Source organism: Euprymna scolopes, chromosome 36, assembly GCF_053919585.1.
Source record: "Euprymna scolopes isolate OS-2025 chromosome 36, ASM5391958v1, whole genome shotgun sequence".
NCBI classification, from domain to species: domain Eukaryota; kingdom Metazoa; phylum Mollusca; class Cephalopoda; order Sepiida; family Sepiolidae; genus Euprymna; species Euprymna scolopes.
This window is the reverse complement of record NC_136517.1, coordinates 81,105,539-81,131,282: the sequence shown is the minus strand read 5'-3', so window position 1 is coordinate 81,131,282 and position 25,744 is coordinate 81,105,539. Positions and strand designations below refer to the sequence as shown.

General features: G+C 34.0%; 1 protein-coding gene across 7 annotated transcripts in view; it reads left to right on the top strand.

Moving 5' to 3' along the window:
- The first annotated feature begins 823 nt into the window (after nt 1-823).
- The window catches only part of LOC145260628 (uncharacterized), a 70,291-nt gene continuing 45,370 nt past the window's right edge, over nt 824-25,744 (top strand). Inside the window, exons 1-6 of one of the 7 annotated variants that reach the window (XR_013864342.1) lie at nt 1,057-1,248; nt 6,199-6,376; nt 12,806-12,980; nt 14,175-14,226; nt 16,422-16,539; nt 19,647-19,841. Coding sequence is in view for 5 of the 7 variants with exons in the window: in XM_080118943.1 (XP_079975069.1) it covers nt 6,241-6,376; nt 12,806-12,980; nt 16,422-16,539; nt 19,647-19,841 (624 nt within the window). In the remaining 2 variants the exon portion in view is untranslated. Of the gene's footprint in view, nt 1,249-6,198; nt 6,377-12,805; nt 12,981-14,174; nt 14,227-16,421; nt 16,540-19,646; nt 19,842-25,744 lie in introns of all 7 variants that reach the window. The other 6 variants (XM_080118947.1, XR_013864341.1, XM_080118943.1 and 3 more) reach the window with 6 other exon arrangements.

The following is a 25,744-nucleotide window of genomic DNA, read 5'->3' as shown; positions in this document are numbered from 1 at the left end:
GCCGTGAAAATTCTACTTTGGATGAGTTGATAGCGTGCTTTTTTGTTTTCTTTTCTTTTTTCATGACGTAGTCTATAGGTTCAAACTTCGCACGTAAGTTTCTTAATTTTCTTTTTATTAACTGCAAAGAATTTTATAAGACTTGGAAATTTACATTTTTTTTTTTTTTTTGCATCGTATGTAGGTTCAAATCTCGCACGTAAATTTCTTAATTTCTTTTTCCCGTTAACTAGAAAGAAGTTTATATAAAATGATTTTATAAAAGAAACGGTAGGTTCTCTAGAGTGCAATGTAGAAAAACATATTTTTTGGACTAAGTTACTGCATGGAGGCATGTGAAGCTTCTTCCCGAGCGATTTCACGGATTTCGATGACAATAAAAATATAGGAGCGTGAAATATTCGTTGATCGTCATTCAATCCCGGGCAACGTCGGGTCTCCCTGCTAGTACTTGATATTTGCATTTTAAACTAATTCAAGCCATTATATATAAAAAATAATTTTATAAACTGTATAAAATGTATTGTGGACTACTTAGGAGGATTGAAAATGGGCGATTTTATCGATTTCGATGGCAGTAACATATGAAAGTGTAAAACATTGGTTGATCTTTATTCACTCCCCCGCAACGTCGGATCTCCCTACTAGTCTCTTTATAGAATAAGGATTAGATCACAGATAGATAGATAGATAGATAGATAGATAGATAGATAGATAGATAGATAGATAGATAGATGGAGAGAGAGAGAGTGAGAGAGAGATGCAACGGAACTGGGATGAACGAGAAATAGGAAAAGAAAGAAAGAAAGAAAGAAAGAAAGAAAGAAAGAAAAAAGAACGAAAGGAGAAAAGGTAGACAGACATGGGGGTGGGGGCGGGGGAGACATTAAGAAAGCTACTGTTACGGATGATGATCGCCCGGTTTATTAATTCAACAAGTTAACTTCATTCCATCCCTACATTCTTCGATTACACGGGGAGGGGGGGGGGGTTAATTGCAGAGTGAGAATCCTACACCGTCCACACATACGCACACACATGCTCTATTAACCGAATGCCACTTCGTCTACTAACAGTGCACGACCGACATCAATAACAGCATGAATAATAATAACACGGATGTACTTGTAGCCAAGCTTGTCAGCTTCAACGACCAGCAACAACTTTTACATGAGTAATAACCGCATTATGTCCGACTAAGCCTGATTCTCTTGTGAAACTAATTGCAACATTTTTTCTTTTGACCAGGTCAGTGCTTTCTTCGTTTAAAATAACTATTAAAAAAAAAAGAAATTAAAACAAAATACATCATTGCATACAGGAAAGGCTGTTTTTAAACTCGTCATTCGGTTTAAAACTCGCAAATACTCTGCCAACAAGTTAGAATGTTCTATCTTTATTATTATTATTATTATTCCTGTAACTCTGCAATACCAAACGTAGGCAAACCAAAAGTATCCCCGACTCAAAGTCTGTAGCAAACGGTGTTCAGTCAGATTCAGTTCCTGATATTAAGCTTCACTAGGTGTATCAGAATTTTTGTAGGAATTTTTGACACCCCTAACACGAAACTGAAAATAAAATATTAAAAAAACTCGTAATTTCTCTTTTAAAGGTGGGTTGTATATTTTCTTTATGGATTATACTCCCAAAATAAACTATTAAAGTTGTATAAAAAGTAATAGAAATATTTTTTTTAAAAATAGTAATGAAATTAATTGAATGTTACGAGTTTTTCAATTTTTAAACTTTAAAAATCTATCAAAATTTTTCTATTGATTCTATTTTTACGATATTTTCAGGGTCAATGTGAAATTTTATGCTCTTTCTAATAAATCGAATATAATATTTTAGACAAACGTTTTCACCCCCCCCATTTTCAAATGTCTATTAAAAAGTAAAAAATTAATTTATGTACCAAAGTTTTATATATCACAAATTGAAGATAAACGATCAATAAATAATATATTCAAATTTAAAACAAAAAAAAAGTAGTGTTTTTTAGAAATTTACCTGTAAAGTCCAAAGTTTAAAACCTTTTTTTTTTTTTTTAAACACGTTTTTTTTTTTTTTTTTTTTTTTTTTTTAATGAAACCTTGGTCCTTGCTCCTTTAATTGGAAAAAAATTAGGGTTTGAATTACATTTTTCGAGGAGTTATAAACTTCGAAAGATAGCGGGTGGAATTATTCAATAGTTTTCACGAAATTTCTGACACTGTTAACTTATCTTGCCTTTGATCATATTTATGTGTTATATATTTGTTTTTTGATAACTTTTTCGAATCTATGTGTACAGTAATACAAACCCACGTTGTTATTTCAGCACAGCCAATAAACTGCAAATTATTTAGAAAGCCATTCTTAATATGGGGTGTTGAGCGCTTTATTAACTATTCTGTACTTTCACCTGTCAATTTAATAAATAAATTCATGAATAACAATGTGTACAAAACTTGGCAGATCGCAAAAGTAAGCGACTCAAAACAGGAAATCTTTAATATCAGGAACTGAATCTAAACAAACACCGTTTGAGTTGGGATTCGAGTTTGTGTTACTATACACATAGATTCGAACAAGTGGTTAAAAAACAAAAAACAAAAAAAAATATAACAAATAAATGTTATCAAAGGCAAGATAAGTTACTCTTCTACCTACGTGGAAAAGTTTATAATGGTTTTACTCACTTTAAAACGTGTAATCGGTTCGAAAATCATACAGTGTTTATCGATGTATTTTAAAAAGAAAAATGGCGGCATGCTCGCTATTGAACACGGTAAGTTTGGGAAAATGAGTTATAACAAACAAATTATACAAAATACTGTTAGAAACCCACCGAATGTATGTCCGCCTATGTCACGGTAACACATATTAAGTAAGTTTTTAGCAGTATTTTGTATAATTTTTTTTAACTCGTTTTCCCAAACTTACCGTGTTCAACATCGAGCATGCCGCCATTTGCATTTACCAATACATCGGTAAAAACTGTATATTTTTCGATCTGATTAAACATGTTACAATAAATAATAAAAACAATAAAAAATATATCCAGTTAGGTAGAAAAGTAACTTATCTTGCCTTTGATAACATTTATTCGTTATATATTTGTTTTTGTTTTTTTTGTTTTTTTTACATCTTTTTTGAATCTATGCGTATAATATAACAAACCCTCAAATATATTTAATTACAGGCACATTTTCACAGAAATTAATGAGTGTTAGCAATTAAAAAATATGGATTTTTTTAATCTTTAAAAAAGTTTAAAAAAATTTTATTTGAAAAAAAAAAAATATATAAAAATGAATAAATATATTTATATAAAAAAAACATAAAAAGTGAATTTTTTTACATTTTTACCCCAAACAAGACATTGCCACTTTGTTGTAGGGGACTACTATTAGGGACATAGGCATCAGGGGTACTGTATAGGGAGTTGGGCAGCAAGCTGTCGGTTCACGTTACACTTGAACTTCTGCATGTCAGTACAGTTGGGGAAGCAGGGACCCGGAAGGGAATTCCAAAGTCTACCTGTCCTGGGGAAGAAACTACTGGAGTAGAAGCGCTCTTACATCTAGGGATCTATACTGTGTAGGAGTGGGATTTAGCTGCTTGTTGGGTTTGTCTGGGTATTTACGTCGAGGGGGCACAAGTGCTTGCAGTTCGTCAGAGTATTTGCCGTTAAAGTACTTGTAGAGCAGGCAGAGGGATGCAACGTTTCGTCGATGACACAGAGGCTGAAGTTTAGATGACAGTTCAGGATCTATCAGGTTGGCGACTCTCTTTTGAACCTTACGGATAATCTTTTTATTGTATTTAAAGACAATAATTGAAATGAAACAAACAAGACCTCGTGGAACATTTTTCAGCGAGGATGCCAAATCGGCTGCCATCGTCTATTTCCTATTAAATGTCACGGAGCAATGGCTCGAACTGCCGATGGATTGCCGATGGAGTTAACTTATTAACCCCGGGAGGATTCCCAACTAGAGGTCCACCAATTGATTTATGGGGCCCGAAAATTTCTTCTATTTTTTTCTTTTTTGTTTTTATCTAGTTTCTATTTATTTTATTGTACTTCTCCATGTTAAGAATGGTTTTCTAAATGATATTCTTGTGTTTAAGGGTCGTGCTGAAATAAAAATGTTATCATTTAGAAACCCATACTTAAGACAGGGAGGCGGGCTTTGCTAACTATTCTGTATTTTCAAATAACAATTTCATAAACAAAGGATAACGTAAAAATTAATTTTAAAATCCTATATAGCACGGTCCATAAACTGCAGAAGTGCCATTTCTTTTTAAAGAAATTAATTAACGAAAGGAAGTGTTAATTTTGTATTGTTAAAAAAACAGTTTGTTTAGTATTGTTAAAACGGTTTAGTTCATAGTGCAAAAAACACTTTGGTTAGTATGGTTAAAAACGGTTTAGTTCGTATTGTAAAAAACGGTTTGGTTCGTATGGCTAACATCGGTTTGGTTCGTATTGGTTAAAAAATAGCTTGGTTAGTATTGTTAAAAAAACGGTTTAGTTCGTATTGTTAAAAACGGTTTGGTTCGTATTGCTAACATCGGTTTGGTTCGTATTGGTTAAAAAATAGCTTGGTTAGCATTGTTAAAAAACGGTTTAGTTCGTATTGTTAAAAACAGTTTGGTTCGTATTGCTAACATTGGTTTGGTTCGTATTGGTTAAAAAATAGCTTGGTTAGTATTGGTTAAAAACGGTTTGGTTAGTATTTTTTTATTACATTTTCACCCTAAACAAGGCACATTGCCACTTTCGTGTAGGGGGCTACTATCAGGGACATAAGCTACTGGGGTACTATGTAGGGAGTTGGGCAGCAAGATGTCTGTTCACATTACACTTGAACTTCTGCATGTCAGTACAGTTGGGGAAGTAGGGAGCCGGAATGAAATTCTAAAGTCTAGCGGTTCTGGGGAAGAAACTACTGGAGTAGAAAGCTCTCTTACATCTAGAGATCTCGACTGTGTAGGGGTGGGGTTTAGCTGCTTGTCTGGTTTGTCGAGGGTATTTACATCATGGGGGCACAAGTGCTTGCAGTTCGTCAGAGCATTCACCATTAAAATACTTATAGAACAAGCAGAGGAACGCAATATTTCGTCGATGGGACAGAGGCTGCAGCTTAGATGACAGTTCAGCACCTTCACATCATCTAATATCTTAGATATTGCTAAATTGTTAAAAACGGTTTGGTGCGTATTGTTAAAAAGTAGTGTGGTTCGTACACAAACAGACAAATCAGTCTGACTGGCTTTGTTGCTGTCGGGCTGAGATATGGTTCTGTTCTGTTTTAGGAAGTCCACCCTCCCAAGCTTCATCTTCTCTCTTAAAAGAGGTTAGTTTAATGCTAATCGCCTGAGGAATCGCTACTGGGGCATGCAGAATAGGCTGCTCAGATTCGTTGTTAATTTTTACTAATCTAGAAACAAATATTCGATTCTAAATTAATGTGTACTAAACGTTTTAACCTGTTAAAACGGGGAAAAGTTATAGCCCGTTGACTTAGAATTAATGCTTTATGCCAAACTGATGGTGAAATTGCTTAAATTTATGCTCATTATTGTACAGGGTAGAAAGATGTAATTTTCGTCCTAAAAAAGACGACCTGATTCCATTTCCATTTGATGAAAAACTGATTTTCGTTTTTTTGTTTTAGTTAACCAGTTGTGTACAAATCTCAATAATAAGAGCCTTCTATTATGTTTGAAAATGACACAATGTTCAATGAACGAGATTGGAGATGCACTGTGGTACAACTCATGCTCCTTACTGATTCAAGTTATAACAACAGGACCATTATCAGCGCCATCAAAATGCAAATCCGGACGGTTCAACTCTTGAAGGCATCCCAGGATGATCAAAACAAAGCTTCCGGCCACAGTTATGGTTTTTGCTGTGGTTTTAAGTGAGGGCCACATCATGCCACCTCACATCTTTGAAGATGACTAAATTTATAAAATCAACCGTCGATTTGGTTAAGAAAAAGGCGATTTCATCGATTTTGATGACAAAAAAATATGGGAGGATGAAACATTTGTTAATGATTCAATCCCAAGCAACGTCGGGTCTCCCTGCTAATCCTAAAATAAGAGACTGCTGAAATTAAAACAAAGGTCAGCTTTCTATTTTCTACTTTTTGAAAAAAAAATATAATAATAATTCATTTTAATTTATTCTTGCAGTTTTTAAGGATTTCAGGAATCGAGCTCTCCAGTTGATGTGCAATGGCTTTGCGTAAAGTTGACAGTCTTAACCTCTCGACGACGCAGGGTCCCTGCGAGATTCAACTGATGGTTGGTGACATTACGAATCTTTCAATGAAAGACAAAGTGGATTTGCTGATAGTTTCGGCCTTCCCAAGTAAGTGGACATAACAGCGCTGACTCGCTTTGCTAAGAAAATATTATATGCTTCAAGTTGTTAATATCGTGAAATATTTATGCATGGTATTATTTGGATTCTTCGGACTACTGTTCTTATCCTGAGTGTTATTTAAACAACATTTCGATCGATTTAACCTCCAGATTTCTTCAGGAATACCCTGTCGAACTCGGGAATTTTTCTGTCAAACTTTGGAATTTCGAGTTTCACAGAATTTCGAACAGAATTTCTTGTTCCGTCAGCCATGACTAAGTAGAATTCACAGTTGTATTTTGAGTGTTGGTTGTACTGAGGATTGAACCTTCGACCTCTGGAAGAATGTAAGCTACAACTGAATTTTGCTAAGTACTTTTGCAACAGAGCACGGATGCATGCATGCAAATGCATGCAAAATGACATCACCAGTAAAGAAAAAGACTATAAGAAGCAAAAAGAGCACGATAGAGAAGACGATTACGTTAGAGATGTGAATGACGTTCAAGATCACGTTAGAGAGGCAGGTGATGTCATGACCGTAACAAGAAGTCATGCGTGATGGGAGAATGAGGAAATTAATGTCGTTGTTACAAAAAAAAAAGTTGAAGTTATTTCCTATTCTTCGCCTAATTTGCAACTGAGGTTACAACGTGTTGGATTATACTTTATCTATGACGCGAGATGCAAACAGTTCTCCGAAGAATCCTAATAATACGAATAATTATTTCTCATTTCAAGATTTCAGAAACATTTATTCATAATGTTTCCTTTATTCCTTACTAGATATCCCGTCCTGGTGTTGCCCAGGATTATTTATACTTTAATATGTTTCGCATATAAAAATTGTGCAACAGATTATTATACAGGGTGTCCCAAAAGTCACTGAAAGGTTTAAAATCTTTGTCATTTTATTTATAAATTAATTTATATTATTATATAAATTAATTATAATTATAATTATATATTTATATTTTTATTTATAATCTTTCTCATTTTATTTATAAATTAATGATAATTTTTTCTCTATTTCAAATATTTTACAAATGATATTTTGGAAATTAATTATGGGTAAGTATAGCGTTGAACAATGTACGCAAGTTGTGAAATTGTTTTACCGAAATCAGGGATCAATTGTTTTGACTCAAAGACTTGACTTTTCTTGTGGGCATATCTTAAAGAAAGAGTCTATGTAAACAAACCTCAAACCCTGCAAGAATTGAAGGAAAACATCAGGAACGAAATAAGAGATTACAGATATTTTACCGATAATATTTTGGAATGGATAAGTATAATATTGAAAAACGTACGCAAGTTGTGAAATTGTTTTACCAAAATCAGAGGTCAATTATTTTGTCTCAAAGAGCTTATCGGCGGCATTTTCGTGTAAGACATAGCCCAAGTCACAACACAATTCGAAACGATTTTTTCTTGTGGGGATATCTTAAAGAAAGAGTCTATGTTAACAAACTCCAAACCTTGCAAGAATTGAAGGAAAACATCAGAAACGAAATAAGGCAGTTAAATCGTAATCCAGAGATTCTGCAATCTGTCATGAATAATGTTTTGGAAAGAGCACAAATATGAGAAGCTAAAAAATGGGCAACATTTAAAAGACATTATTTTTCATAAAAAAAAAATTATTTGAATTTTTCATGGGTTTTTATAAAAACATTCCCAATGTCTTAGTCAGATTGTGTTAAAATTACATAAAGGTATCATAAAAAATAAAGAATCTATTTAGGTTCAGTGATGTTTTGGACAGTCTGTATAATAGACACTTATAAGAGTCTGTTACATTCTCTAACTCTAACCGAAATATGCTAAATTGCTAGAAAAAATACTTAAAGATGCATTTCTTTATATACAGGGTGTCCGTAAAGTTACTATACAGTCTTATTGTTTTATTGTATTAAAATATTTTAATACAATAAAATTACTGTACTGTTAATATATTACAGGGTGTCTGTATAGTAACTTGTAAGACTGTATAGTAACTTTACGGACACCCTATATATATATATATATATATATATATATATATATATATATATATATATATATATAGTAGAAATGATAATTAATAAAAACTGAAGAAAGTGCTCAATACTGTTGTAGAGCAAATATGCGTTTTATTTTTTATTATCGTATCTTTCTGTAAAAGTTTGAGGAAGCTACAGACAGCCAAAAAAAAACGGCTGGGTAGCTGAAACAATAATGTAACTTAACAGAAAGATACGGTAATAAAAAATAAAACGTATATATATATATATATACTAGCAGATGTACCCGCCATTGTCCAGTATAAAACGTAACATTAAATTCGTTTAAAAAATTAAGTAAAACAAAACAAAATAAAAACGGAAAGAAACTGAGACATGTGCATGCGAGTATTATATTTTTTCGAAACAGTTCATTTCTTGTAAATAAATAATAATACAAAAAATACCCGAGCTGATATCGAAACCAAAATCTAGACAGTGAGTCAAATACAATAATCATTGGGCCAGCTTGCCACCATCTTTAAAAAGTGTTTTCAACCCTACTTTCATCTTTCAGTATTCTCTTTTGCAACTCAGTATACTTTCTGTTGATTAAAAAAAAAAAGTCTATTATATATTAATCTTCTGTTTCTTCACAGAATTTTAAATTCACAATTCCAATACAAATACTGATTGCGATTCCTTTAAAATCTATATTTATTTAGCCATGGATTTTTTTATTTGTTTTATTTTCAGATTACTATAAAAATACACGTAATATGTGCGTATATATTTAGCAAACGTAAAAGATACTTGGGAGTGATACTGAAAGATGTGAGATTGCCAATATTTTAGCAAATTTTTTTGGTGGAGAATTTTCTTTTCTACTAAAATTCGATCAGAAAAAGTAAAAAATAAATAAATGAATACTTGGATGCTATCAGCTAGAATCGAAACCAAAACCAAAACATATAGCGCTCCAGCCTTAGTCCTTCAGGAGACTGAATCGCCTGTTTTAACATGATGGAATTCATTGTTCCTATTTACAATGTCTCCCCACGGGACAGAGTTAGACACCAGGGTCGTTTTTTAATGTGGAGAAAAGGAACAAAAATAAAAATTGTCTCAGTCGTGAAGGATTTCTCCTCCACTGACAGAGAACAAGAAATTGAAGTGCAGCATCTGAAGAACAGATGATATTTATTTGCTCCCCCACCGAGCAAATTAGGCACAAGGCCGATTTTTGATGTGAGGAGTGAAGGGGAGGGGGAAGGGAAAAGGGGACCAGCTCCCAAGAGGTGGGAAATGGGAGCTGGATAGTGATTTGCCAGCTGGCCCAAGTAGAGTTGCCCCTACATGGACCAGAAGATTGCCACAAGGGCAATGGTCTTTGCTTGCAGCATCTGCCGGAACAGATACTACACTTTGAGGTATTTATTTGCTCCCCCACTGAGCAAATTAGGCACAAGGCCGATTTTTAAAGTGAAGAGTGAAGGGGAAATGGGGACCAACTCCCCGAGGAGTAGGGGAGCTGGATAGTGACAATTGGTATGAAGGGTTGCCCCTTCATTGACCAAGGTTTTATCTGTGGGGTCGCCCCCACATATGGTCTTTGCTTGCAGTATCTGCCGGAACAGATGGTATTTATTTGCTTCCCCACCGAGCAAATTAGACACAAGGCCGATTTTTAATGCGAGGAGTGAAGGGGAAATGGGGACCAACTCCCCAGGGAGTAGGGGAGCTGGATAGTGACAATTGGTATGAAGGGTTGCCCCTACATTTACCAAGGTCTTATCTGTGGGGTCGCCCCCACATAAGGTCTTTGCTTGCAGTATCTGCCGGAACAGATACTACACTTTTTATTTATTTGCTTCCCCACTGAGCAAATTAGGCAGGAGGCCGTTTTTTGATGTGGAGACAGGGGGAAGGGGGTCCCAACTATGGGTTAAATAGAATCCGACTTAAAAAAAACAAATATACTCCATTAAAAAATCGTTCCTCAAAATAATTAGATTCGGCATTAAATAACTTGAAAAAGGTTGATATGCAGTAAAACAAAAACAACCAACCAAATATAGCTCCCCAGCATTATCCATTACCGTCTAACCCAGACCAATACACAAAGAAAAAACTGCAAAGAATAACACTGTTTAACTTCTAAACGTATATTTGTGCATGCATAGAAGATACACGTTTCGTGGACTTACGCTTGCCAAGTTCCAATTTTTTTTCAATTTTGACACCGTTAGCAGCTATTTTTACCATGTAAAGACCAAATCATTGAATTTGTTTCACAGGTCCAAATTCCCTATATATCAATCCTTAGTCATTACCTTTGTCAATTGGGTATAAAATAACTAAAAATCAATTAAAACGTTAATTTTACCATACATGTAAAAGCATATCTGATACCCTACTCTCATCAACTGACAACCAGGGTAATAACACAGTTTTGGTAGCTCATTTAATTTATATTTTTATTTCCCTCCCCGATGGGATACACGTTATCTTGTTGAGATTTATATTTTTATTCCCTCCCCAATGGGATACACGTTATCTTCTTGTGATTTGCATAAATAGTCGGCAAAAGTTGAATAAAAAGTCGGCTTTGTCTCATTCAAAAGCTGAGCCGGTATCAAAATTTTAAACAAATTAGTTAAAAATTAGTTTTAATTACCGTATATTTCGGCGTATAAGGCGATCGTCAGATAAGACAAGGTACAAAATTGGAGCAAATTTTCATAAATTTATCATATATCGGTTGTATAAGACGACTGCTAAATTACGAAACCATGTTTGTTTAGCCTAGGCTAGAGATTGCAACACTCGGTATCTTATGAAATATTGGATTTTAAAGAAGATTTTTTAAACTTTAAGGGTCGTGTCATACGCTGAAATATGCGGTAGTAAAAAAAAACATCCGTTTTATTTATTTACAAGCTGGCAGCCCGGCGTTGCCCGGTGTTGCCCGGTCGTACAGTACATTTAAATATGATATTTTAATTTACACAGACTGCGTATGTATTATTAGTATTATTATAGAATCAATCCTTTATTGATTAGCATATATTACGAGTAATAATTTCGCAAAAAATAAAAATAAATAAAATGATAACGTCGTTCATCAAATTCCGTCTGTGTTTGTTTACAATATCACGTCAGTTGATATTTGGGTTCGACGATCTTAAAAGTAGTCTTTTTTTCTCTTATAGATTAAAAAACAAAAAGGATCTTTACAGGGAAATATTTTACATTACATCGACTGTGTAATGTAAAATATTCCCCTGTAAAAATTCTTTTTTATCTATAAGAGAAGAAAGACTATTTTTAAGATCGGATTTTTTCGATTTTCGATACTTATCGGGTGAATTTCCGAGCAAAACATGTTTAAGAACACTGTCAGACATATGAGTTAGCTTGGAGCGAAATTTTCAAAATTTCAAAGCTCAGCCGTTTCGGAACCTATAAGAAAGGAACTCACACACACACACACACACACACACACACACACACACACACACACACAAATTGACTTTTATATATTAATACTAGTAGAAATAGAAATAGAGATTTAAACCAGTCGTTTATGGTAAGAAGAAAGTGAGTATTTGATTAAAAAAAATCTTGACATTACTACAATAAATGAATTCAAATATTAAAACGTTCGCTCCGTTTATTTAAGAACTAGCAAGGAGACCCGACGTTGCTCAGGATTGAATGAGTATCACAAATGTTCCCAAACTTCCAATACTTTTATTGTCATCAAAATTGGTGAAATCGCCCAATTTTTCTTTTTCAATCAAATCGATTAATTGCCTGCTCAAATGCACGTGTGATGTTAGGCTGTATATGAGTCTTAACTTTGGTCAAAATTGGACTGTTTCATCTTAAATGGAATTTTTTTGAGTATTGATTTTCTATACTTATCGGAAGCATTCCGATACAAAACTCATGTAAAAACTCTCCTAGATACATGCATATTTGTATGATTTTTTTTTTAATCGGTTGTCATTCCAGAATCCATAGGGAACGAACTCTTATATAAACAGACATAATCAATCCTGAGCAATGTCGAGTAACAGTACTGTATGTGGATGATTATAATTCTCCGTATCTTAGGTTGAGCTTATTGGGAAGTGATATACAAATTACTATTAGTGTATTAAGCAATGCTCTTTGCGTAAACAAATTGAGCTTAGGCATTTGGACAATGTCAAAACATTGTTAATTCACTGCCCACATAGCTGAATAGTGCAACGGTTAGAAGCTCCGACTGTTGTTTGGGCAGTCGGGTTTCGATCCTGGCTAGAGGTAGTTGCTTGTCCCGCCGCACTGATGAGCTGTGAAACAACGAAACAGTACTGTATGTGGATGACTATATATATATATATATATATATATATATATATATATATATATATATATATATAAAGATGTATTATTTACTTTTCAGATAACTATGATGTATCGACTCAGAGTCTCATCAGGAGTCTATATATAAAATTGCATCTGTCAGTGGAAAAGCTATCTGCAAATAAAGACATGGATCTACGAACTTATTTTTCTTGTTGGTTGTCGAAGCCTCTTCCTGACCACCTGCCTTATGCCAGACTTGCCTGTTTTGAGAAGTAAGCCCTTATTGTTTTTGCTTGTAGACGGGTCAATACACCAACTGATATACAGAAATTGCAGCATTCTGTTTGTTTTTTTTCATGTTGTTTTGTCAGGTTGGGTCTAATGAACATTATCCTAAATGTTGGACAAGATTTGAGTATGGGAAAGTTTCAAATTTCGAAATTGAACGTTATCGACTTACAAGTTATTTTCCATTATGTTTCAAAACACTAACTCGGTTAAATAAAATAAAATACGCATCAAGTGCGCTTGAAAGCCAAATTACACCGCAATATTAGGAAAATAAACAAATTGTTTACCTGTTTGAAATTCACACACCTGACGTTAATCTTGCATTGCCAATGCAGAGTTCCCACATTTCAAAATACAACCGCTGAGATACAACGCGCGGCTCTTTACAAACAGACTTTTCTTTCTCCAACTTTACAACATGGCAAGAAAGAAGAAAAAAAAAAAAAAAAAAAAAAAAAACAATACACTGAGGATGGAGTTTGGCTCCGAAATATATTTATGTTATAAATTTAAACCAAGTAAAATATTTGTTTATTTTCCTAATATTACGTTGTAATTTGACACTTGATGCATATTTTGTTTTATTCAAATTATATCAATGTTTCTATAATGGAACCCACACCCTTGATTAACTCGGTTAGTTTTCATGATGAACCAATAAATCTTGCATTTTTACTCAGGGTCAATCTTTTTTTCAGGGTCAATTTTTCACATGTAATGATTGTCCGTGCTGTTGAATTCCACCCTTACACCACATCTAAGGTTACCCCTACCCTACCCGGATTCACATAAGTCCTAATGTTGTTTTTTTTGCTTGTTTGTTTTTTCGAAATAGTTCACACTCCATCCTTTTTATCCTCATCATCTACAGCATTTTTCATATTGTCACAGTTGCCATCTTGGCAATGTCAGCATGCACTGGTACATTCTAGTCCATGCCTTCTGGATGGTACACTTTAGGGTATTGAAGGAATGAAGCAGAAAAGAAGTGATGCTTTTTTTTTTTTTACATGGCTCTCACCACTTATCAAGGCTCGGAAGCATCTGCTACTTGTCTCTCACTCCTGGACAGCGTTCAAAAGAGGGTCGCCAACCTGATAAGTGTTCATTTTTCCATTTTGTTTTTCCTCCTTCCATCAGACGCTGATGATTTGTATTGTTTTTTTTTTTATCAGTCACAGAAGGCTGCTCTAATACAATGAAACCGCTGGTTCATCTTTGGAATATGTATGTATAGCTTTTTTAAATAAATAAATATTTATATATACATATATATATATATATATATGTATATATATATATATATATGTATATATATATACGTTTTATTTTTTATTACCGTATCTTTCTGTTAAGTTACATTATTGTTTCAGCTACCCGGCCGGACGGTAATAAAAATAGAACGCATATTTGCTCTACAACAGTATTGAGCAGTTTCTTCAGTTTTTATCAATTACCATTTCTACTAAATATATACATATATATATATATATATATATGTATATATATATATATATGTATATATATATATATGTATATATATATATATATATATATATATATATATATATATATATATATATATTATAATTTAGGAATTTAAATTTTAAGATTTGCAGCGGTTAAATTTCAAATTTAGAATTTTTATTGTATGTAAAACAAAGAATACATTTTAATAACCATATTTCCTTAATCAATGAGTTTTCAATGTTTATTCATCTCCTCAGAGGAAAACTATTAGCAAATATATTATAAAAGGTTTGCACCTAATTTGCTAAAGGTAATAAACATAGAAAATCATAATTATAAGTTTTTAAATCATTTTAGCTACATATAATAAGGGAAATAAGATATTGGTGCAGAATGAAAAAGGATATTGAACTTCAGATCAAAATTGTATGGTAAATCCTGAAGTGAAAGTTTTTGATAACAGGGAGGTAAAAATATCCAATGCATATTGTAATTCTTCCAAGGCACAAGGTAACAATCCGAAGTAGACATGATTCCTTGGTTTCTCCTTTGGTTGGATGAGATATCCGGCAAATAGTTGATTATATCAACCGCTGAAGATGTTTTTTTTAAACATATATTTTTTTTGTCTGTATTTTTGAGATGAGGTGTTTTCATTTATTGAGATTGTCGGACTGGCTTCCTCATCTTGGTTGTTATAGTCACAACGTTTCGGCCGTTTACAGTTACCCAAAGGTGCTGAGTTCAATCCTGAATGAAAGCAGTGAAAAGTAACATTCAAAACAGAGAATCAGTAACTATGTCCCAGAGCCTAGCTGGAGTCCGAACACGGTACCCCCATAATAATAATAATAAAGGGTTGGGTTCGAGACTCCTAACAAACGGTTCCCCAGTTCGATACAAAACACCTGATGAAGGTCAAAGGGCAAAGCGGCCGAAGCTTTGTGACTATAACAACCAAGATGAGGAAGTCAGTCCGACAATCTCAATAAATAAATATATTTTTTTAATTGTTTTTTAATATATAAGTTTCATAATCCAATCCAAGTGTAAAATCAATTTGTGAATAAAACCACAATTATTGCATTTCATTATCCTGAAGAGTATATATATATAAATAAATTTATAATATATTTTATATAGCCCCTCTCCTTGGGTCGAGCACTATCGTAAATAATCTCACTCGCTACTTAATTTGGCTGAAAAATGCGAAGCTCGCGGTTTGTTTACAAACAAACGTTTGAGCACTTTACGAGTGGCGGACGGGTGTTTATTTAAATAGACATTTGGACAGATTAGTTACGGGTACCGCTTCCGTGGTCAAGGGGTAGAACTGCCGACTGTCATCACGACGGTTCTAGGTTCGATCGTCGGCTTGGGATAGGTGCTAGTCTAGCGGCACTGATGAGTTGTGATACAACGAAACAGGACTGTATGTCGATGACTAAAAATATATTTTATATAGCCCCCCTCCTTGGGTCGAGCACTATCGTAAATAATCTCACTTGCTACTTAATTTGGCTGAAAAATGCGAAGCTCGCGGTTTGTTTATGAACAAACGTTTAAGCACTTTACGAGTGGCGGACGGGTGTTTATTTAAATAGACATTCGGACAGATTAGTTACGGGCACCCCGCTTCCGTGGTCAAAGGGTAGAACTGCCGACTGTCATTACGACGGTTCTAGGTTCGATCCTCAGCTTGGGATAGGTGCTAGTCTAGCGGCACTGATGAGTTGTGATACAACGAAACAGGACTGTATGTCGATGACTAAAAATATATTTTATATATATATATATATATATATATATATATATATAAATGGAGAGAGAGAGACAAACAGAGAGAATGGCAAGCAAAAATGGGAAAAACTTCAGTAGTAAACAATGAAAAGTCTATTGGTTGTTGTAATTTATGTATTGTTTTTTTCGAACAGATGTCTGTATATTTTCAGACGTTACATTGCGATGACCCCAGTTGAGCAGATTGGCGACATGTTTCGTGGTTTTATGCCAATCTTCAACTCCCAGGACACAACTGTGATAACTCCATTGCTTGGGACAGGTAGTCAGGTAATTATTGTCAAATTTTTTTTTTCTTTACTTGGGAAGTCACTACTTATCAAGGCCTAGAAGCCACTCTAGGATAAAGGTTAAGCTTTAGGTAGATTTTTTTTTTTTTTACACAGTGATCACCACTTATCAAGGCCCGGAAGCCACTCAGGGATAAGGGTTATTGCAAGTACATTACGTTAGTGTGGAGATTTGATGAAGTGTTTAATTAAGGGGGCGGTTCATTAGGAATTTGTTAACATTGGACTTGAAGACATCCGAGTTCCCCCCCCCTGACCTGACTTTCATGAAAAACACTCATCTAGCTGAAACCATTATCAATAAATTCCCACACTCTTTATCTGTGTCCAAACCTAAACGTAGATTCCATGAACAAAGCTTCTTTCTTAGAACTGCACGCCTGTGAAACTCTGTTCCATTTGCCTGCTTTCCAGCTGACTACAATATGGTTGTCTTCAATCCAACGTGAGCAAGTTCTTGATGAGTTCCCCTTAAGTAATCCAATTTACCAAATTTTCACTACTAACGATTACTACAACATTTTCCTATTGACTACTGTATACTCATTAACCCTTATCCTCGAGTGGCCTTCAGGCCCTGATAAGTGGTGACTCTTTTGTAAAAAAAATCCTAAAATTTTATGATGTCAAAATTTGCTGGTATCGTTGCTGTCATCATCATCAAGTGGTATCTTGCCTGGTGCAGGCTTTGACGGCTATGGCTCTCTATCTATCTCTCTCCTTTGAAGCATTCATGAATTCATTGTTGCTCATTATTTTTTGATGTTTCCCGGGTATTCAGATTTTCAACTTATGTTTCTCGCTTCTTTTACCCATGATCTTTCCTGTCAAACTAATTTGTTCTATTCCACTTTTTCTGTAGAGATAACCCATGAATCTCATTTATCTTTTTCGCACTGTTCTTATTAGAGACCTTTCTGTGTTTACCATTTCTAATACCTCATGGTTTTTTTGTTTTTTTTTTTCTGTCCAGAATATCTTCAAAATTCTCAGTTCTTAGGATACCTTCAAAATTCTCAGTTCTTAGGATACCTTCAAAATTCTCAGTTCTTAGGATACCTTCAAAATTCTCAGTTCTTAGGATACCTTCAAAATCCAAGTTACAGTTGCCTCTAGTTTTTCCTCATAGTGTTGGTGATTATCCAGCATTCACAACCGTATAATTAGAAAGAGTCTGGTTGCTTAGTATCATCATAATCGTGGTGTTCTTCCTGATACAGGCATTGACAACTATGGCTCTCCATCCATCTCTCTCTTTGGAGGCATTCATGAATTCATTATTGCTCATCGTTTTCGATGTTGCCCAGATTTTTTGGACTGTCAATGTATGTTTCTCTATCATGTTAATAATACTGAGCGAGGTGTTCTGATTCAGAACCCTATTCACGCTGTTTCTCGAACAAAGGGTTTGATGCATTGCCATAGCATTCTTTGCAGTTGTACACACAGTATGTTGCAGTTTCTTTCTGTTCGAGCAGTGTCCATACTGGGCGACTGTCCTGACCATTGTGTCCAGCGGTATCTTCTGCTCAATACAATGAAATACGAAATCATGAACCGAATTCTTTTTCTTTGCTTCTGTATTACACCAGTCACCTGCTTTTCATAATCTCACGTTACCCTGACCGGAGTGGGGGGGGGGGGTCTAAGTGGGTTCTCGACCATACGCAAGGGTCTCCCACAGACTAGCGGAGGGAAAGAAGCGCTTTATTTTTCCTTTGGCAGTAGTGTTGCCCTGCTACTGTAATGGCTAGTATAATTTTTTTATGAAGTTTAAATATCACGTAAGAATGGAATTTTCACTTCAATCAATCAAATAATTTGACTGAAAAAGATCGATTTTTTTTTAAAGATTTAATTACTTTTAGTGTGCAATCATTTCTAACGATTTATACTTAAAACGTTATTTATTACCGTTTGGTACAATAATAGTAGTCCAATTATGGCGACCTACAATTCGGAATCGCGATGTCTAGGTAAGATGATTCAATATCGCCTTTTTTTAGTTGTAATTTTCAAAAATCGAAAATTGAATAAAATTTTTCTGGAAACACATCCAATAAATGTCACCAATCGCGTAATAGTGTAATGTTTTACCAGCATTTTGTTTAGTTTTCGATTTTTAAGCGATTATCAAAGGTTCTCGATCAATACAAACGTAATTGTTTTTCGTTGTCACTGAACAGTGGACACACAATTCTTCTTCTTCTTCTTCTTCTTCTTCTTCTTCTTCTTCTTCAATAACAACAACAACAACCACTACCACCACCACCACCACCACCACCACCACCACCGCTTTAAAATATGTTAAAACATAAAAACGTTTATCCAGGTAGGTAGAAGAGTAACTTATCTTTCCTTTGGTAACATTTCTTTCTTACATATTTGATTTTTTCACCTCCCTTTTGTTTTGTTGGCTATTGTTAAAAATGCCGGAAAAGGGTTGATATGCCATAAAATATTCATACTTGACTTATAAACGTATTTTATGTGTATTTTATTTTAAAATTTAAACAACGCTTATATCACGAAAAAACACAACTCTGGTTTTCATATCACGTGACCCAAGCGCATTCTTCCGGCATTTCAAAATAACACTTCATACGGACCAACACGCAGATTCTTTACTAACTGTTTTTTCTTCAATTTAACATTATGACGAGGAAAAAAAAAAGGAAAAGGAAAAATTGTATAAAATTCTGAGGATGGCGTCTATCGCCGAAATATTAATTTTGAACAAATAAATATTTGTTTATTTTCATAATATTGCGTTGTAATTTGACTTATAAACGTATTTTATACATATTTTATTTTATTATCTTTATCCGCCCCCGCTTCACAAAGGAGGGATTGGACCTAGTAATTCACTCCCGTTCGTCCGTTCATTTGGTCACACTTTTCTCAATAACCACGCCTGGAATTTTTTTTTAATTTTGCGCAAATGGTGAAAGTAAATTTTTCACTCGTGGAAGGAAACCCCGCGTGCTCGGCTTGTTTTTCCTTTGGGTGTTTTATTTTGTTTTATTTTTTATTTATTTCTTTATTTCTTTTTTTTTTTTTTATTTTTTTTTTTTTATACTCATGTAGGGTTTCAAAGATATATTCGTGTTAACCACAATTGTAGAACGCGCCTGTTACTGGATGAAAGCTGGTCTACCCCTGCGGTGTCTAAAGATCGTGCTTTATGACAAAGACCTCTACAAGCCAAAAAAGAAGCTTGAAGACTGTATCAAAATATTCGCCGAGCTAAAGATGAAATTGGAAGTTTCTCAAATTTTCAAGGTGAAACTTTAAAAAATTATTTTTTGTTTTTTGACTCTTCTCAACCCCTTGAATTTTACCAGCATTGTTGAATTTATTTATCCTGGGTTATCTTTTCTTTTATTAAAGTGTAAGTCATATTATTTGGATTTTTCGGACTACTGTTCTCATCCTTAGTGTTATTCGCACAACATTTCAGTCGATGTAACCTCCGACCTTCTTCAGATGTATCTTGTTGAACTCGGGAATCTTTCGGACAAACTCGTGAATCTTGCACAGAATTTCAAACGGAACCTTTTATTTAATCTATGGGAGTAGCATTCTCTTGTTCCGTCAGCCATGACTGGGTAGAAGTCCTTAATAATTCGCAATTATATTTTGAGTGTCGCCCACACTGAGGATTGAACCCTTAACCTCCAAAACGAGTGTAACTTTATATAACTTTATTGACCCTTCAATAGGTGCCACAAAAAATTAAAACAATGATATATATAATTTATATAACTTTATTACCCTTCAATAATTGCGACAAAAAAATTAAAACTATAATATATATAATTTATATAACTTTATTACCCTTCAATAATTGCGACAAAAAAATTAAAACTATAATATATATAATTTATATAACTTTATTACCCTTCAATAGGTGCCACAAAAAATTAAAACTATAATATGTATAATTTATATAACTTTATTAACCCTTCAATAGGTGCCACAAAAAATTAAAACTATAATATATATAATTTATATAACTTTATTGAACATTCAATAGGTGCCACAAAAAATTAAAACTATAATATGTATAATTTATATAACTTTATTGACCCTTCAATAGGTGCCACAAAAAATTAAAACTATAATATATATAATTTATATAACTTTATTGACCCTTCAATAGGTGCCACAAAAAATTAAAACTATAATATATATAATTTATATAACTTTATTGAACATTCAATAAGTGCTACAAAAAATTAAAACTATAATATATATAATTTATATAACTTTATTAACCCTTCAATAGGTGCCACAAAAAATTAAAACTATAATATGTATAATTTATTTAACTTTATTGACCCTTCAATAGGTGCCACAAAAATATTAATACTATAATATATATATATATAACTTTTTAACCCTTCAATAGGTGCCACAAAAAATTAAAACTATAATATATATAATTTATATAACTTTATTGACCCTTCAATAGGTGCCACAAAAAATTAAAACTATAATATATATAATTTATATAACTTTATTGAACATTCAATAAGTGCTACAAAAAATTAAAACTATAATATGTATAATTTATATAACTTTATTGAACATTCAATAAGTGCTACAAAAAATTAAAACTATAATATATATAATTTATATAACTTTATTAACCCTTCAATAGGTGCCCCAAAAAATTAAAACTATAATATGTATAATTTATTTAACTTTATTGACCCTTCAATAGGTGCCACAAAAATATTAATACTATAATATATATATATATATAACTTTTTAACCCTTCAATAGGTGCTACAAAAAATTAAAACTATAATATATATAATTTATATAACTTTATTAACCCTTCAATAGGTGCCACAAAAAATTAAAACTATAATATGTATAATTTATTTAACTTTATTGACCCTTCAATAGGTGCCACAAAAATATTAATACTATAATATATATATATATAACTTTTTAACCCTTCAATAGGTGCCACAAAAAATTAAAACTATAATATATATAATTTATATAACTTTATTGACCCTTCAATAGGTGCCACAAAAAATTAAAACTATAATATATATAATTTCAATAGGTGCCACAAAAAATTAAAACTATAATATATATAATTTATATAACTTTATTGACCCTTCAATAGGTGCCACAAAAAATTAAAACTATAATATATATAATTTCAATAGGTGCCACAAAAAATTAAAACTATAATATATATAATTTATATAACTTTATTGACCCTTCAGTAGGTGCCACAAAAATATTAATACTATAATATATATATATATATATAACTTTTTTAACCCTTCAATAGGTGCCACAAAAATATTAAAACTATAATATATATAATATATATAACTTTATTGACCCTTCAACAGGTGCCACAAAATAAACAAAAAATTAAAACTATATTTTGTTACAGTGACAATTTTACTTTAATTCAAAAAAATATTCCATCCCCCCCACATACACACAAATCCAAAAGTTGCTTTAATTCGAAAAATGTTTCATTTAAATTATTCAGAAAAAAGTCCAATGTTACTTCAATTGTTTTTTTAAAATATATTGTCTTACACAGACCTTTCAATAAATGGCTTTACAATTATATATTGATACATTTTTTATATAATAAATGTTTTGTTTTTCAAATACTTTTGTATTTGGAAAAAAAAATGTTTGTTATTTATTTGCCGTGTTATTTGACAAGAAGAAGTTGGAGTTATCGCCCCCGTAACAGTGGCGCCCTCCGTGTACTACAGAAGTGCCATTTTCGGCAATAATATGCCAAACATCAAATTGTATAATTAAATTTAAAAAAAAAAAAAAAAAACAATAATTAATTAGGAATGTAACAAGCAAGCAGTTGGGTTTGGCAGTTACACTTGACTCGCATTTTTTATTTATTTATTTATTTTTTTTTTACAAACAATATTTTAGGTCGATTCATGAATAATTTCTGTTTCATGATGTTTTTTTTTACAAAAGAGTCACCACTTATCAAGGCCCGGAGGCCACATGAGGATAAGGGTTAATGAGTGTACAGTAGTTAATGGGAAAATGTAGTAATCGTTAGTAGTGGATTACTTAAGAGGACGGTTCATCAAGAATTTGTTTACATTGGACTTGAAGACGATCATATTCTAGTCAGCTGGAAAGCAGGAAAACGAAACAGAGTTCCACAGGCAGACAGTTATGAGAAAGAAACTTTGTTCATGGAATCTACGTTTAGGTTTAGGCACAGATAAAGAGTGGGGGAAATTATTGATAGTGGTTTCAGCTAGATGAGTGTTTTCAATGAAAGTCAGGTCAGGGAGGACCAAGGATTGGAGCACAGACGAGCACTTGCCATGAAAATAACGATAAAGCAGAGACAGGCTCGCAACGTCTCCTCTGTGGAAAAGAGGTTGCAGGGAAGAAGAAAGGGCATCACCTACTAGGCTATGAGGACTATTTTGAACTCTGTCAAAACAGGATAGGTGGCTTATAGCAGCTCCTGCCCACATGTGGCAACAATACTCCATCCTTGGACGTACGTGGCTCTTATAAAGGTAGAGAATTGCATCAGGAGTGAGATATCTACTGGAGCGGTAAAAAGCTTCCACCATTTTTCCAGCAACCTTGGCAACAGATTTGATGTACGTGTTCCATCTCAGAGCTGGAATAAAGGTCAGACCCAGAAGCTTGTCAAAACATGGAGCTTCCCTGAGATGAGAGCCATTCATTTCAATTGATGCCAGACAGGAATCAAAGTGTTGATGATGGAAAGATAGAAGCTTGTTTTAGATGCATTAAAATAAACCAGCCACCTCTTTCCTCATTGCAGCACGTGTTCAAGATCAGAGGAGAGAGAATCAGAAAGAACTTGGTTATTTAGGGCTTTTGAAGTATTGCCATAGATGGTAGTGTCGTCAGCATAAATGTCTACAAATGATCTTAGGATGTGATCATTGATGTAGATCAGAAAGATGGACTTCAGAGGGACCAGCATTAATACTGTGAGCTTCTGATTTCTACCCATCAACCACTAATCTTATGAATCTATTAGAGAGAAATGATTTAATAATTGAAAAGACATTCCAACTATACTAGCTGGAAATTTTGTAGAGTAGACCTTTATGTCACAACCTATCAAAAGCTTTTAATATGTCAAGGGCAATTGCCCTAGAAAGGAAGCCTCCATCAAGAGATTCACTAATCCTATGAGATATAACTTCCAACACATCAGCTATAGATCTAGCAGAACAAAAACCATATTGCATGCCACTGACGAAATTATTTTTGCTGAGGTGGGTGACTACTTTTCTATTTAACACAGATTCCAGCAACTTACTCATGACGCACAGGAGACTGGTTGGTCTGTATTGAGAGGGAGATAACCAATCACCTGAATTTTTAAATACGGTGCATACTGATGTTTTCTAGAGTGTTGGGAAGCAATTCTCCTTAAGACAATGCTTACATTTGTGGGAGACAATGCTTACATTTGTGGGAGCTAGTTCTGGTTGGAGCTTTACAGCTTTAAATTGATTTTTTAACACAAACCTAATTAACAAATTTAAATCAATGGTATATTCGCTATTGTTTTTAATGGCCTTTCTCCTATTTATCAACTGACTTTTTAATGTCATCCGAATAAAGTGGAGGTCTGGTTAGTGTTCTTTTTCCTCGGAATGCAATAAAGACGGCTTTGATTCTGATATGTGCCATGAAAGGAATATATTCTTCTTTGGCGTTTGGGTGGCAGTGAGTCTCCACAAGGTCACGGTAGTCTGCCTACATTTCCAGTGGAGGTCTAGTGGATTATCATACATTAACTAAGTTGTAAATATTTTCCCTCCGTCACTTGAAACCTACGATACCATGTTGACTTGACCTGATCTTCTGTAAAATTATTAACAAACTAGCAGTACCCGTGGAAATTTAACGGAATGACAAATATATTTAATCAACAAATATGTTTTGATAAAGCTCATATTTGGGGGGGGGGGGATAGTGCTAAAAGTAGTTTTTTGGACAGAAAAATCAAAACCACAATGTATATATATATTGATTGAGATTGTCGGACTGACTTCCTCATCTTGGTTGTTATTGTCACAACGTTTCGGCCGTTTTGCCCTCCGTCAGGTGTTTTGTATCGAACTGGGAAACCGTTTGTTAGGAGTCTCGAACCCAACCCTTTATTATTATTACGGGGGTACCGTGTTCGGACTCCAGCTAGGCTTTGGGACATAGTTGCTGATTCTCTGTTTTGAATGTTACTTTTTCACTGCCTTCGTTCAGGATTGAACTCAGCACCTTTGGGTAACTGTAAACTTTGATACAACGTCTAGGACCACTCGGCCATATGTCACTAGGACAATTCTTAGTTGGTTTTTGTTAATGTTAAACCTATGTTGTTATTCAAGGTTTTCTCTCTCTATCAGAGGTGTCCAAATTGCATTCAGCTCTATGCTTGGTTTGCTCAGTAGGTTGTTGTGTCCGAGCATGTGAGCTGTTTCTTTAAGTTTTCTCACTTTCCAGTGGGTCTCTCTGTTTATTATTTTTACTTCATCCCATAGGGAGCGATGGTCCCCCCTCTCCATCCAGACATGGTTGGCTATACCCGATTTTTCCGTCTCCCCTTTAGTTACCGCTTTTCGGTGTTCTTCCACCCTTACTTTAAGGGGGCGGCATGTTTCACCCTTGTAAACCTTTCTGCAACTGCATGGGATGGAGTATATGCAGTTCTTGGTCATGTTCTCCTCCATGCGGAGCTTCACTCGTACCAGGTGTCGTCTGAGTGTTGACTCGCTCTTGAATACCGTCCTGATGTTGTAGGGGGCACATATTCTCTGAATCTTTTCGGAGATGCCTCGTATGTATGGTAGGCAGACCGTTGGAGATTTTTGGGTTTCATTCTCCTTTCTTATACTATTAACACGTCTGGTGGATAGTATGCTATCGGGGTAGTTGTTACGACGGAGGGTATTCTTCAACCTGACCATTTCTTGGTGGTATGTAATGGTGTCGCTACTTATTGTCTCTGCTCGATGTAAGCAGCGTGCGATTCCATGTTTGATACTGTATGGGTGATGGGAGTTGAAGTTTAGGTATTGTCCGGTGAAGGTAGGCTTGCGATATATGGATGTCTTAAACCCATGCTCTGTGCGTGATATGAGTATATCAAGGAAGGCCAGTTGGTTATC